Here is a 13,498-nt window from a genome sequence, read left to right on the forward strand (position 1 = left end):
AATTACATTGAATTCGTAGTCGGGAAAATTATCCCACAATATTTTCCATGTTATCTTCAGTATGTAGGCATGTTAAATATAGGCGTACCTACTTTAGGCTACATTGACACTGAAAGCAAATAAATAAAATCGGTGAATTGAAGGGTTAACAAAATATCGGTCTTTCAAGCCCCCGCCGCCCACACCCCTAATTTGAAAACCGCCTATTTTACCGGGAGAGGAAAGCTCTTTTTCGGTCAGATGGCGTGCTGCAGTCCGCCCCCAGTTTTCTCGCACCCACACAGCCAGCAGAACGGCAGCCAGGAACCAATACGGTGCGCCGGGGGAGGATTTATGCCAACGAATTCAGACGAGTTACGATACGCTCAGGGAATAAGCTGATAACTAGGAGCAGTCTTTAAGTGGGAAAGAAAAAGATATCGCGTAAGACACTGAATAATACAAAATTGTAAGCCTACCCTACTTGGGTATTGCTGTGGTCTTTCGCCAATAGTGTAGCGTAATAACAGGCTAGCTACATGCTATTGCAAATGAGGGTAGCGTTGTCTGGGTATTTTTAAGCATTTTAAGCATTAAGCAAAAAAGTTATTAATATCTCTTGCGTGATATTAATATTTTGTTTTTTTTGCCATTAGAGCATAGGCTTTTATACTGGCTATCACTGCACAAGATTGGTTGTTGGAAACGAATAACCATAAGGGGTCTATCTCTTCAAACAATCCAGTCGTCGGACCTAGAGGTAAGAGAAGTTTATAGCCTACTCCTGGTATGGTTTTAATATTTTATGGATACCAAAACCTTAGTATAAAACCTCACTGTTTCTGGGCCACGTGCCATTGACAATAAAGTCTATTGTTGATTTCCAAATGTGTTCGGTTTTAGGAACTATCTGTTCCAAGATGTTACTTTACTCGTGTGATTTCTGACAGACAAGCGGGCTATATATTTAAAACGTTCGTTCGGACCAACACATTTTACGTGATTGTAGACCTGGTTGTGTGACAATACAATGTGAAGTTGGTTTGTGCATAGTGACAAAATAGGCACAAAGAGAATTTGAGCAGATTGGTCTCAAATTCTCTATTATTAATAACAGGCTACTGACAAGTATTGTAGTAACAACCCCACACATTTTGATAGCCTATCCAAAGTAGAGATACTGTTACAATAGCCTCTCCCCCCTCCTATCCTCTAATTCCTTTCTAGTCCTGTGCCATGTCTCTGCCACGCACACTGGGGGAGTTGCAGCTGTACAGGGTTCTACAGAGGGCCAATTTACTGGCATACTACGACACCTTCATCCAGCAGGGCGGGGATGATGTTCAGCAGCTCTGTGAGGCTGCAGAGGACGAGTTTCTGGAGATCATGGCACTAGTAGGCATGGCCACCAAGCCACTACATGTGCGCAGACTGCAAAAGGCCCTCCGGGACTGGGCAGCTAACCCCACCCTCTTTAACCAGCCACTAGCTAATGTGCCTTTAGGTGGCATCCCACTGTTTAAGGTGGAGGGGACGGGCACAAGTGGGGTGGCAGCAGGAGGACACAAGAAGTCCCTAAGCAACGGCCAGCCAGGATCACCATGTGAGAGGGAGGACAGGGCATGCCTAACCCCACTACACAGTGGGAGTCCTAGAAGCCCCTGTTCTCAGGCTTCTCCATTGCCTCCAGACACACATTACAGGGACAAGCTGTCCCCCATGGACTCTCACTGGCTCAGTCCTGAGCCGGACGGAAACAGTGCCTCTGCTTCTGCATCAGGGTTGGAGGAGGAGCAGCCCAGCCCACCCCTGCTCCCTCAGTGTCCCCCAGGTCCCTCCACACCCCCTGCCTCCTCCTCCCTCACGCCAGTCCTATCAGCCTGGCCTGGGGGCCAGCTGGATGGGGAAACAGCTCGGGCCGTGGGGGAAAGTGTGGAGAGGCTCCTGAGGACCCTGCCCAGGTCAGACCCTGGAGAGGTGAAAACACTGCTGAGGATGAATAAGAAGATGGCCAAAACAGTCGGTCATATCTTCAAAATGGCACCCCAGGATGTGGCCAAAGAGGAGGAGATCCGCAAGTATAGTCTCATTTATGGGCGCTTCGACTCCAAGAGGAGAGAGGGCAAGCAGCTCACACACCACGAGGTGAGGCCAACCATTCAAATGCTGGTGCTTCAAACATGTAGCTTCCTTACCTGTGTGTGATTGTGTATAGATGTTACAGCCATACAGTAGGCGTTTCCCTATATTCAGCCTCCTTCCTTTGTAATATTTTACCCAATCAATGTATTTTGTCTACAGCTGATCATCAATGAAGCTGCTGCCCAGTTCTGTATTCGTGACAATGCCCTTCTACTGAGACGGGTGGAGCTCTTTTCATTGGCTAGACAGGTGGCGAGAGAATGTGCCTACACCTCTACGCTAAAGCATACCAGGTGAGGGAGCTAACATTTTTTTAAGGGGTTTCCCACCCTGTGATGACCTTCACACAGCCTTATCTTTTTCTTTATTTTCCAGCCTCAATTCAGGATTGTGTGTTGTTTGTATGCTTTTGTTGTAGACAACACAATGCTACTTACACTTAGCTGCATGTCTAAAAATAACATGCAACAAGACTTCAAACATCAGATATGTAAAATGTTAGAAATTAAATCATGTGTACATATTTATATTGGATGAATAAAAACACGACATTTCGATATAAACCAGGCTATTTACCCCAAGCAATCTTCATTGTATAATTAATTGTATTCTTTATTGCAGGACAAGTGCAGATGACTGCAGCTTGTTGCCGCAAAAAAGAGTAAAACATGAGGTAAATGATCTCAACATCCCTATGCCTCTTCTATAGATTACTGAAGTAAGATGTGCACTGGACACAGGTATCGGCCAAAGTTCAATTAGATGCATCTCCATAATGTTTAAGCCCATCAGTTCCCAGGTTCACACACAATTTCTACTAAGACATTGCTTTAGCAAAAACAAGCATGCCACTATTATCCTGAGTCATCATGCAAAACCACTAAACTGTCCCATGCCATATTTAACTTCAGACATGTGAGTGGATTAGACAGGCACAAGCAATATGTTCAATTCAAACAACAGTATATCAATACCAACCATATTCAAATATTCTATAGGGGGGTCAGATGGCTGAGTGGTTAGGGAATCAGGCTATTAATCTGAATGTTGCTGGTTTGATTCCCGGCCGTGAAAAATGACGTTGTGTCCTTGGGCAAGGCACTTCACCCTACTTGCCTTTGGGGAATGTCCCTGTACTTACTGTAAGTCGCTATGGATAAGAGCGTCTGCTAAATGACTAAATGTAAATATTCAAGACAGTTAGTGACAGATTTATTTCTTAGTTTGTTTGAATATCACCCAATTGTGCAATGCATGAATCCAGGTGATCGTGTCTGAGTGTGTCTCTTCACTGCATGGAGTGGAGGGCTCAGAAGGCGGGGCTCAGAGGGCTGATGAGGACAGCTTGTCTGGAGAAAGCCTGGACAGTTTAACACAAGGTACTGTCTCCAGACCGCTCAAGCAACATTGTAAACTGCATGTAGTGTCGTACAGTAGATATTAAAAGTACTTACATTCAAGTGTTACTTGAATCATATTTCATCCCCAGACATTCTTTATGTGTTTATATATGTCACAGAGTCGCGTTGACAACAAGAACCATATAATTAACCAAACAGTGTATCCGAACTGTCAGCTTTGTCAAAAAGATGACTGCTTGAAAATGGCATTCACACCTAATCCTGTCTGTCTCATAGACGTAGGCTCACAGTGCAACCAATCTCCATCCCCCCGCCCCCCCACCGACACCTCCATCCCTGCCAACTGGAGTCGCCATCTCATGCAACAAACGCTTATGGATGAAGGGCTGCGTTTGGCTATGATGGTGTCACATGACCGGGCTGGCAAGGTCAGCCTAGGGTCTGAGGGGAAACATTTCACAGGTGACTTTTTGAATTACAAATACTAGGTTTTTCTAAACCTAGGGAAAAAAGAACCATAATACAAATACACTGTCCGGTATACAAAAAAAACAGGAAATTGTAGAAGAATGGGTTGACAGCATTTGTCAAAAGTTCAAAGGTCAAATGAAGCTTTCCTGTTCCCTCTTGATATCTACTTCAAGTATCTTGTGTTAAACCAAAGTGAGTCACAGTATCTCGATTGTGACACCTCCCACCATGCAGGACTCTGTATCATGGACAAAGACAAATTGCAGACTATAAAGTAAAGGAAAGGGAGAAGGGGATGAGTGACAAATAGAAAAAAGCTACAACTGGGACCATAAAACTTGTAGAAAGTAAGGGTTGGGTTATCACCTCGATTGTATAAAAAATTGGAATTATAATTCTTGTCAAATGCTAATGATTCTGAATCTAATATTGGTAGCATTGAGTTGTCACGGCATGGTGGATACTGGGGAAAAAGAAAAACTACAGAGAGATAGAGAGAGGGGGGGGGGTGTACCACAGGAAGTGCTGTGGGGGCGTAAAAAATTGGAAACCCCCCTCCCTCCTCCCCCACCAGCAGTTTACGTCAGAGTGTGCTAGGCGTGTGGGCAGGAGGGCGGGTTGGATAGAGAGAGGGGGCGAAGGAGTGGGAGGTAATTGGAGGGGCGTTGCATTGACTCACCGAGCGACAGAGAACAAAAATAAAACCTGTGGGCAGGGAAATGGCACAGGCTTTTTAATACCTCTTTCCCTTTACTTAAGAAGAGGGGGAAAACAACTAAAATGACGTGTTTCATTTCTGTATGATGTTGGTCTCCCTTGCTTTGCTCATCTGTTTATATCACTCACTCATGATTTATGTCTCCTTTCTGTTTCACTGAATGTTAACAAAAACTTATCTTCACATTCTGAACTCCTATCTGATCTAATATACCACTGTATTAAAGACAAAAAGCCTGGTCTCCAATCACATTTTGTCTCACTCAACATTGTAAAATGTGTTCAGTTGGATTTAAGTGATAGATTGAACTCTAGCGGCAACTAATCCAGTATGTGCATACTTACAGTGGCTCAGTTGAATATTGCACTGAGGTTTGATGGATATGATGTTGAGTGAGTTAGACATTGCCTGATGGTGTTTATCTTTCCTCCCACAGACTACGACGGCAAGGCAGAAAGAAGAGGCTCAGTAGCAGCATGCAGGAGTAGCAGTCCTGGCAGTACCAAAGATGACTCGGACCACGGAGGGAAGTGAGACCCCCTCATTGAGAAGCTCTCTATGACCCTGCCTTTCGACCCCACTCAAAATCTGGAGGGTGATAAACTGAACAGGTTCCCCCGCTGTTCTTTACCCACTGACGTTCATGAGGACCAGGTCAGTCCTGATCACCTAAAGTATGTATGTCTGAATCTGAAAATTCTGGGACAGACAACCTAAGCCTATGAACATTGTGACCTCTAGTGTTGCACCTGTGTAACATGTCACCAAATTTACCTCCTGTATATACCAAGACCCAGTCCAATCATGTTGGTGGATTTGCCTCATACTATCACAAGACCACAATAACACTCTTGTCAACTTGTAGGAGGCAAACACTGTCACACAATTCTGCGGATGATCTCAACGTTTCCTCTTTAAATGTAATCCCCGTAATCCCTTTCCCAGTCCACCTTCAGAAAATGGATGCAAAATAATTAACTCTAACTTTTGGTGCTATTTTTGTTCTGTTGACAGAACAGTTGTTGCTGAAGAAGGAAAACATATTCTGACTGTACAGAAAAATTGAGGCAAATATGAGGCTGTGAGGAACATGTGAGGATGTTTCACAGATGCAGATTGCACCTTCAGTTTTTGTTTCTCCTTTAGAACTAAACATCCCTTGTCTGTGAAACATGCCCACTTTTTTGAGTGACAGTTATTTGATTTGTGTGGTAACTACAGAGGACTTAAGTGTTAAGACTAGAACATCATCTTCCCAAATAATGTTATCAAGTAAACTGCAGCAACTGTCCCTACAGCAACACCCACTCAAACCATATTTACTGGGGTGGGTGTTTATAAACCCATGTTAATAACAGTAAGCCTTTTGATAATATGTGTTGGAGAGCAAACTTTCCTTTTGTAAACTAAGTATAATACCTTGCGGCAATGTGAAGTGGAATAATCTTCCAATGTTTTATTTTTGATACAGTATTTGTCATACCATAGACTCATGTGATTTAAAGGATTTCACACTGTAAAGTAATTAAGTTATTTTAAGCAACTGCATCTGATTAATTAAGCAATTAGACCAATAACGAAAAAATACATTTTGACATTTAGATTTTAATGTAGTCAGTTTATAAATCATCACTATTTTCTTTCAGCATTAAACAATATCTTCAGTTTCTCATGTAAAAAAAGATTATTTATTTTGTTAAAACTCAATAAATGTTATTTTGTGGTTTAAATCAAGTTTCTTCAAGTGGAATCATTTCAGTGGGCAGACACCAGAAATTACCGTTTTTTTAAGTTTCTGATAAACTATATGACAACAGGGCAGTTTTGCGTCATTCAGGGGTTGCCAACATCTAAATAGAATCAATAGACACACCAAGCCCGCACAGTCATATTCCCACTCTCCCCCCACTATCACAGCCATCAACACCACCCCCGCTCTGCCGACTTGTTTGTTCCTTCCAGTTCTGCGCCAACTGTTAATCCTGTACTGACGATGCCTGCATGACTCACCTGGAGTTCTGATGTCACCAGCTCAACTCACTGCATGTCCGCTCACATACCCTACTGCACCCGCACTAGAGAACGTAAGACTAAATATAACGAGTGGCAGGTCAACGAGTGCATCTATGTGCTTCAGCATCTCTGCTCTGATTGTATGGAACCTACACTGTAACAATATTGATGTATTCATAGTCATTACATGCAAGACCTACTCTAGCCCTTTCAAGTGTCAAATGTTATCAACACATACAGGTCGATAAAACGATCAAATGTAGGGAATAACATACAAAAATACATTCTGGTATTTATATTTCATTCTTTTTTGTACCTGCATGAGGACTGTCACACTAATTACTTATCACACATAATATCACTGTACTATATTTAAGATTAGTTTGTGATCATATAATGCTATGAGGATTTAGTGCCCTCTAGTGTACATCCATATTTTTACTAAAAAGGCATTAATAAACAAGAACAACAAAAAAATCCTTAAAAATATATTTTACCATTTTAACTAGGAGTGGAATATCATTTTCTAGAATCTATGATTGAAAGATGTAGAATCAGGAGATATCACAATTCTGTCAGTCTAAGGGATATGTGTGTTGAGGTGTCGAAGGAACTCTCCTTTGGTGCTGGTGTGTCCGGGGAACACAGCTTGGCAGAAATCACACACCTGAGACTGCAGGGCCAGCTCTGACATCAGCATCCCCCCATTCACAGTGAGAAAATCACTGTCCAGGTAGGAACCACACAACCTAGGGATCTGGTGATTGGGGGAACAGAGAACATATGGGAAGTACATTTAATGTAAGGTTTGCAGCAGAAATGTAATAAGTACAGGACTCTTATCAAATAAAGGGAGAGAGCCAAAGAGTTATATGACAATAATGGGGGGCCTATTATGGAGCAAAGAGATGATGCAAGGGGGGGGGGGGGGGGGGGGGGGGATGGCAGATAACCCCAGTCTAGTGCTATGGGGCTATCTTGTTGTTATTATCAGTGACCTATGCACTTTGTAAAGCTCTCTCTTGGAAGTCGCTTTGGATAAAAGTGTCTGCTAAATGAATAAATGTAAATGTAATGTAAATGTAGTGCAATCAGCAACAAAACATGTCAGAGGAGACACCTACCCTAAACATTTGTGTTGAATCATCACTCGACAGTTGATCTATTCTTTTATCCCTGGAGGAATGAGAAGTGCTCGTCGCTGTGTTACATCCAGGAGGATCCAGGTCTACAAAGACAGGGGCTTTGAAGGCATTTTTTTCTATTCCTGGGTTGGTCCCATCCAGCTGTAATCTTTTCATATCCCTTGCAAGAACATTAGAGATTGTGCCCACAACGTCTGATGACCCTAAACCATGGAGCTGGTTGTGACATGGGGCCAGTTGAGATTCTGAAAATTCAGAGATTGGTTTAGCTTTCTCCTGGGTACACTGGACTGGGATTGACACCATGTCCTCAAGACCTCCACCTGGAACAGAATCACCTGCCAAAATCCAGACAAATGTCTTTAAGACAGTGCCTTTTTATTACTATTCAACATATATCAGATTTAATCGTTTTATTATGAACACCTAAAAATCAATTTATCCATCTGTTAAAGTTTGAGAACTGGACCTTGTCTCTTCAGCGCCTCTGTTAGCTGCTGTAGGAGAGCAGCCTGTTTCAGACATAACGATCGCAGACGCAGGAACTCCTGGTAGAGCACGGTGTACGCACCCTCCATTCCTATCACAGCAGTCTACACAATGACGAAAAACATTGACCTCATTAAACTATATGAGTATTTCATCTCTTTACTGAAAAAGTAGTTTTTAACTATGTAGCCTTCATAAACCCTGCGGGGTTTAAGGTTAGCTAAGCGAAGTAACGATATAGGCTACACTTTTTTTCTTTATCACATTTCGACTAGACCTACTCTAAGTGTCAGTATATTCCCATCAAGGTCTTTACTAGTCTGGACCAACTGCAGAAACAGTTTACATAGTTTTCATTTACTTGACCTGTCCTAACTGATAAACGATTGAATTAAAGGTGGAATAATAACTATGAACAGATGAAAAATACATCACTTACGAACAATACTTCAATTCAAATGCGACAGAATTGTAAAATGCTTCAAACGCCCTTCTTTCTTTTCATAACTTGCGTTGTTCTTGCCTGACGAGTTACCACCGAAACAGGAACTTCAGCCTGTGAACAAGGCGAATTCCATTGCAACCGGGTTACCAGTTGTGATGAAAGGGGAACAGGGAAGCAATTCTTAGGCTGTTGGTTGACAGTAAAGCTTCAGTACTGTCTCTCGCTGGGAGATGATCGACGCTTTATTTTGGCCAAAGTCAGATTTTATTGCAAGGGTTATGTATGGAGATTATATCCATTGCACATATAGCACTAATAGATTTGCCCTTTTTTTAACTGACCATAGTAAAACAAAAAGTGACTTACAATTTTAATTGCAAAAAGGTTCAGCAAAATGAAAAATAAATACAACCATAATCTAAATGAAAACAAAATAAGTCACCTCATTAAAACACAATTCCTACTTTTTCTTTTGACAAAATAACCTGAGCGATATTACCACACAGACCAGAGTGAGATGTGGCACTCATTTAACATGAAACAACATAAAACATGGTCAAATAATTGGCTAGATAAAACATCTGTTGACATAACATGTCAGTACATATGAAATATCCGATATCACAGTAAAGAAAATTACTTTAACCCATGCACAAACATTATTCAGACAACTGTTTTGTAAGAGAAAGGTAAGATGATACAGTTGCATTGGCACATCTGCGAACCGAATTTCACCCAAAAATGTAGGACTTTTTCATACGATAAAAGTAACACTTAGAAAGTAATGTGTGTGTAGGCGTAATTTATTTTCAATATTGTTAACACCTGCAAGCGACATAACTCTGCAAGTTGCTGTTCGCTGTATGTGCACAATTCTTTGATAATGTAATTTAGTGACGCGTTTTCATGCATGCTTTCTCCCTGGATTCACATGCACAGTGGAATGGATTAAAAAACCTGGTAAAACACCTGATTCAAATGAATGGTCTTCCTCAGGCTTTTACAGAGCTTGATAGTGACCATTCATTTGAATCAGGTGTGTTGGAGCAGGTAAACATCTAAAACATATGGGACAGTGAGCCTTGAGGACCAGGGTTGAAGACAATTGGATTGAGGCATAACCCAAGGGGTACAGTAAGTCAAAGCATCAAATGCATGGAATCTTTCTCTATGTTAACCATTGTCCAGTGTCACTTATCACACACACGCATTTTCATTCTCTTCCCCGAATGAGATGACTGGATCTCTGGTCCACCAGGCATTGAAGCCTAAGAGCATATTCTTTTATAATAAATGATCTTGTAGCTGTGTGTTTTGCACCTCTGGTCAGGGTTCAGGATAGTTCACTGAGAGAAGAACCATGTTGTGCAGCAGTAAAGACGTCTCAGATTCTAAAATGTAAATAAGCACATACAAGCCAAATAAGACAAACAAACCTGGGTGTACTAGACTGCTCAATATAATTGTATGTATTTGCAGAGAGCTGAGGTTCACTTAACTTAATATGTTAATAACTCTCAACAGTATCTTCAAATAGTGTTTTAACCAGTTATGAAGATGAGGACAGAGCATTATAGAATAGTGGCATGCATAATGGCCTACTTTCACAAAACTGTAATTATGTAGCTACTGTTCACCATTATACCATTCCATGTAAATAAAAATGTTAAAAACAGGTGGACTATAAAAACTTAACAATGCCATGATATATATAGAGCACAGTGTGTTGACTGTCAATATGAACTACATTTAAAATGGGAGAAATCCAATGGGTGTCAACAATGTCAGACCTTTGAGTGGGGTGGACAGCTGAAGCCACTGCAGGAGCCACTCTCGACACTGGTTGGGGCTAAGGGTGCTTGGATTGAGTCCCCTCAGGTAACATGCCTGCAAATGGGCAAGACGAGCAAGTCAATTTTCTATTTTGAGCTATTCTAACGCAAACCAATAACCAGTCTGTGCTGGTTCACGCCGCAATGACATGACATACTAACCCTAACCCAAACAGGTCACATTTCACACATACCAACTACATGTGCATCTAAGAACAGCTGCAAAAACTACTAAAGAGTAGTAATAAAAGTATGCTGTTTGAGTCACAGACTTGGTTTTTACATTTTGGAATTCATGATTTATCGCACAACATGCATATTATATATTTTCAAGTAACATGCTCTCTGACAACATTATTTATCCAAGTATTCCCTGCACAGCAGAAGAGTAATAGTTTTGAAAGTGGACAGTGTGGTATTATTAGTGTTGGGGTGCTAACCTGGTGTATCTCCTCATCAGTGAGTTGGCCCTGGCCCAGGGCGACTAGAGCCTGGTCAAGGTAGAAAATATCAAGGGCTCTGGCTTTCAGACGACGACGGATCAGAAAGCCTGGGAGCCAGGGGGTCAGGAGGAGCTGAGAGCACAGCAGCCTCTGGGGTACACAGGAAACACCGGAGGAAGAACAAACACACAAAAGTTCGGGAGTCAAGTGGCTAAGCGGTTAGGGAATCCGGCTAGTAATCAGTAGGTTGCCGGTTAGATTCCCGGCTGTGCTAAATGACGTTGTGTCCTTTGGGCAAGGCACTTCACCCTACTTGCCTCGGGGAAATGTCCTTGTACTTACTGTAAGTCGCTCTGGATAAGAGTGTCTGCTAAATGTAAATGTAAGTAATGACCAGTTTCTTGTGTCGTATTTTGCACATTTCATCATTCATGTTGAGCTTCTCTCTCATCTTACCATGTGACCTGAGTCCATGGCTGTTATCCCAAGAGGATGTCCAGAGAACACGCTACGGACTGCATTGATGTCTTTCACGCTGGGATGGGCACCACTCTGCACCTTCCAAAACAAATTCCAGTCAGCCCTCTTATTTCAGATGCACTCTTTCGTGGACCATGCAGGACAGCTTCAACTGCTTTCTCTTAACAACCTCACAAATGAATAATACCATGTTAGGTGTCATGTACCTTGAAAGTTCTCCATCTCTGCTTACAAGAGACAAGGTTTTACACATATAATACAGCCCGATGATACACACCCCATGCATACATACCCCACGCACACACACACACACACAGAAGGAAGGTACCTTGCTGCAGAGATTCAGGAGGTGACTTCGGAGTGTCCATTGTTTGACCTGAGGTATAATCCAGGCCAAGCCTTTCAGGATCTCCCCGTGGTGTCGACACCGCTGCTCATGGTAGAGCCTCTGGAAATCAGTCTGCTGCTGCGGTGTCCACAGGTGACGAATCAGGAGCTGGCGAGGGAAGAGGTACCTGCCAGGCAGAAAAACAAAGTGGTGGGGTTACAAATGGTGGATTCATGGAAACATCTGTGATATGCAGAATTGTAAAAATATTTCTGTTGATAAAGCACCCTTTAGGTTGCTAAACGAAAACTCACATAAGAGCAAAAACCACAACAATGGCAAAAGGGGGGATAGATATCAACACCAGGGGAATAGCCTTAAGCATGTCTTTGCGAAACTGAGGAAACAAAGAGAGAGGGTGAGAGAAAGTGTGAAGATTACAAATGTTACATCATCTGTTGGGTTGGTAAACAGAGCCTACACTGGTGTTGTTTGTGATTGGTGGCTCAGTGTTACTAACTGACCATTATAAAGGTTTGCATCTCACGATAGGGCAACTGCCTCAAAGGGATATCTTTGCTGAGCATTTTCATCTGTATCCTCTTGGTCTCCTTCATATCTTGGAGCAGTAGACGAAACCCTGCAGGATACATACACCAGTGCAGCATGCACCAATTCCAGAAAAATATAGATCAGACACTGAATACTAACTGCTGCACAAAAACACAATAGTAGCAGTATGAAAACACTGAACTGTCATTTTTTGGGTTGTGATACAAATAGATACTGTTTTACCTTTTACAAAGGTGTAATAGAGGATGTAAAGTTGAGGGAACCGGTGCTGAAGAAAACGCTCATATTTCTCATTGGCTTTCTGGAGAATACCAAGTCTGCCTTGGGACAACGAGTAATGCCTGCAGGATAATACACTGTACAGGCCAAACATTTCGATTTTTTTGTTAGAGTCCACTTGAGTCCAGAATAAAATCATTGTGTGTTATTAGCATACAATGGATGAGATGAAATTGAACAGCAGAAAAAGGTGTGTAGAAAAATAATTTAAAATAACATCACAGAGGAATTACATTTGTCTTAATATCCCAAACTAACATAACATTTTGATGGGTTGTGAAACATGATAACTTGCCGGGCAAGGTGTTTGACATCACGAAAACTTCAGGCCACATTCCCTAATAATAGCTTTGTAAAGTACAATTTCTTCTGCTTACAGAAATTTGAGCGGCCATCATTTTAGTTTTGAGGCGTAGAAATTACACATTTGATAACACTGAAGTAAACGGCACGCCAGTGTGTGGCTATCGGGTACTGCTAGCAAAAGCTAGCTACAGAAATTGTCATAATTTTTATTTGATAATATCTATATTTTAACCAATACAATTTCCAACTACCTTAGTCTTGAGTAGGTTAAACGTGGGGTGGATGACGCCGAAGTCAAAAACCTGTGAAATGGGTAATTACAGAGTGTTAGACAGCACTGGACCCCTCTCTTGCACAGCGCCATGGTGGTGTTCAGAGAACGTAAATGAAAGAAGTAACCTGCAGCTCGTCTAACGCCGACTGTCATTGGCCTAAAAGATTACCGTAATGTTAACAGTAAGCCTAACGTTGCGTTCTTGTGACGGAAATGTTCA

The 13,498-nt window shown here is 41.9% G+C and overlaps 3 protein-coding genes across 7 annotated transcripts; 1 reads left to right on the forward strand and 2 right to left on the reverse strand.

Annotated features, from left to right (window-relative positions):
* Positions 1 to 263: 263 nt before the first annotated feature.
* Positions 264 to 6,405, forward strand: nab2 (NGFI-A binding protein 2 (EGR1 binding protein 2)). Of its 3 annotated transcripts, XR_014766694.1 has the most exons (9): positions 264 to 423; positions 636 to 739; positions 1,207 to 2,124; positions 2,281 to 2,414; positions 2,743 to 2,794; positions 3,386 to 3,500; positions 3,759 to 3,944; positions 5,108 to 5,325; positions 5,686 to 6,405. XR_014766694.1 is itself a non-coding variant. In XM_084706091.1 (8 exons), the coding sequence occupies exons 3-8, from the start codon at positions 1,216 to 1,218 to the stop codon at positions 5,203 to 5,205; spliced, it is 1,494 nt and encodes a 497-aa protein (XP_084562217.1). In that variant the 5' UTR covers positions 264 to 423; positions 636 to 739; positions 1,207 to 1,215; the 3' UTR covers positions 5,206 to 6,405. The 3 variants fall into 3 exon arrangements, 2 of the variants coding, with proteins under 2 accessions (XP_084562217.1, XP_084562218.1); XM_084706091.1 differs by having other exon boundaries at positions 5,108 to 6,405; XM_084706092.1 differs by having other exon boundaries at positions 281 to 353; positions 5,108 to 6,405.
* Positions 6,406 to 6,427: 22 nt separating this feature from the next.
* Positions 6,428 to 8,907, reverse strand: LOC146272713 (uncharacterized). 2 transcript variants are annotated; one of them, XM_084706094.1, is made up of 4 exons: positions 8,758 to 8,907; positions 8,299 to 8,422; positions 7,809 to 8,074; positions 6,428 to 7,441 (listed from the first exon to the last, which is right to left on the reverse strand). In XM_084706094.1, the coding sequence occupies exons 2-4, from the start codon at positions 8,405 to 8,407 to the stop codon at positions 7,265 to 7,267; spliced, it is 552 nt and encodes a 183-aa protein (XP_084562220.1). In that variant the 5' UTR covers positions 8,408 to 8,422; positions 8,758 to 8,907; the 3' UTR covers positions 6,428 to 7,264. The 2 variants fall into 2 exon arrangements, with proteins under 2 accessions (XP_084562220.1, XP_084562219.1); XM_084706093.1 differs by having other exon boundaries at positions 7,809 to 8,167.
* A 553-nt stretch (positions 8,908 to 9,460) lies between these two features.
* On the reverse strand, positions 9,461 to 13,394 carry LOC146272714 (LETM1 domain-containing protein 1-like). Of its 2 annotated transcripts, none has more exons than XM_084705208.1 (9): positions 13,256 to 13,394; positions 12,642 to 12,775; positions 12,371 to 12,486; positions 12,161 to 12,243; positions 11,847 to 12,033; positions 11,495 to 11,590; positions 11,036 to 11,188; positions 10,554 to 10,650; positions 9,461 to 10,154 (listed from the first exon to the last, which is right to left on the reverse strand). In XM_084705208.1, exons 1-9 carry the CDS (start codon positions 13,366 to 13,368, stop codon positions 10,090 to 10,092), a joined length of 1,044 nt encoding a protein of 347 aa, XP_084561334.1. In that variant the 5' UTR covers positions 13,369 to 13,394; the 3' UTR covers positions 9,461 to 10,089. The 2 variants fall into 2 exon arrangements, with proteins under 2 accessions (XP_084561334.1, XP_084561333.1); XM_084705207.1 differs by having other exon boundaries at positions 11,495 to 11,596.
* Positions 13,395 to 13,498: the final 104 nt, after the last annotated feature.

This window comes from Hypomesus nipponensis, chromosome 9 (genome assembly GCF_054491055.1).
Source record: "Hypomesus nipponensis isolate SF chromosome 9, ASM5449105v1, whole genome shotgun sequence".
NCBI lineage: Eukaryota > Metazoa > Chordata > Actinopteri > Osmeriformes > Osmeridae > Hypomesus > Hypomesus nipponensis.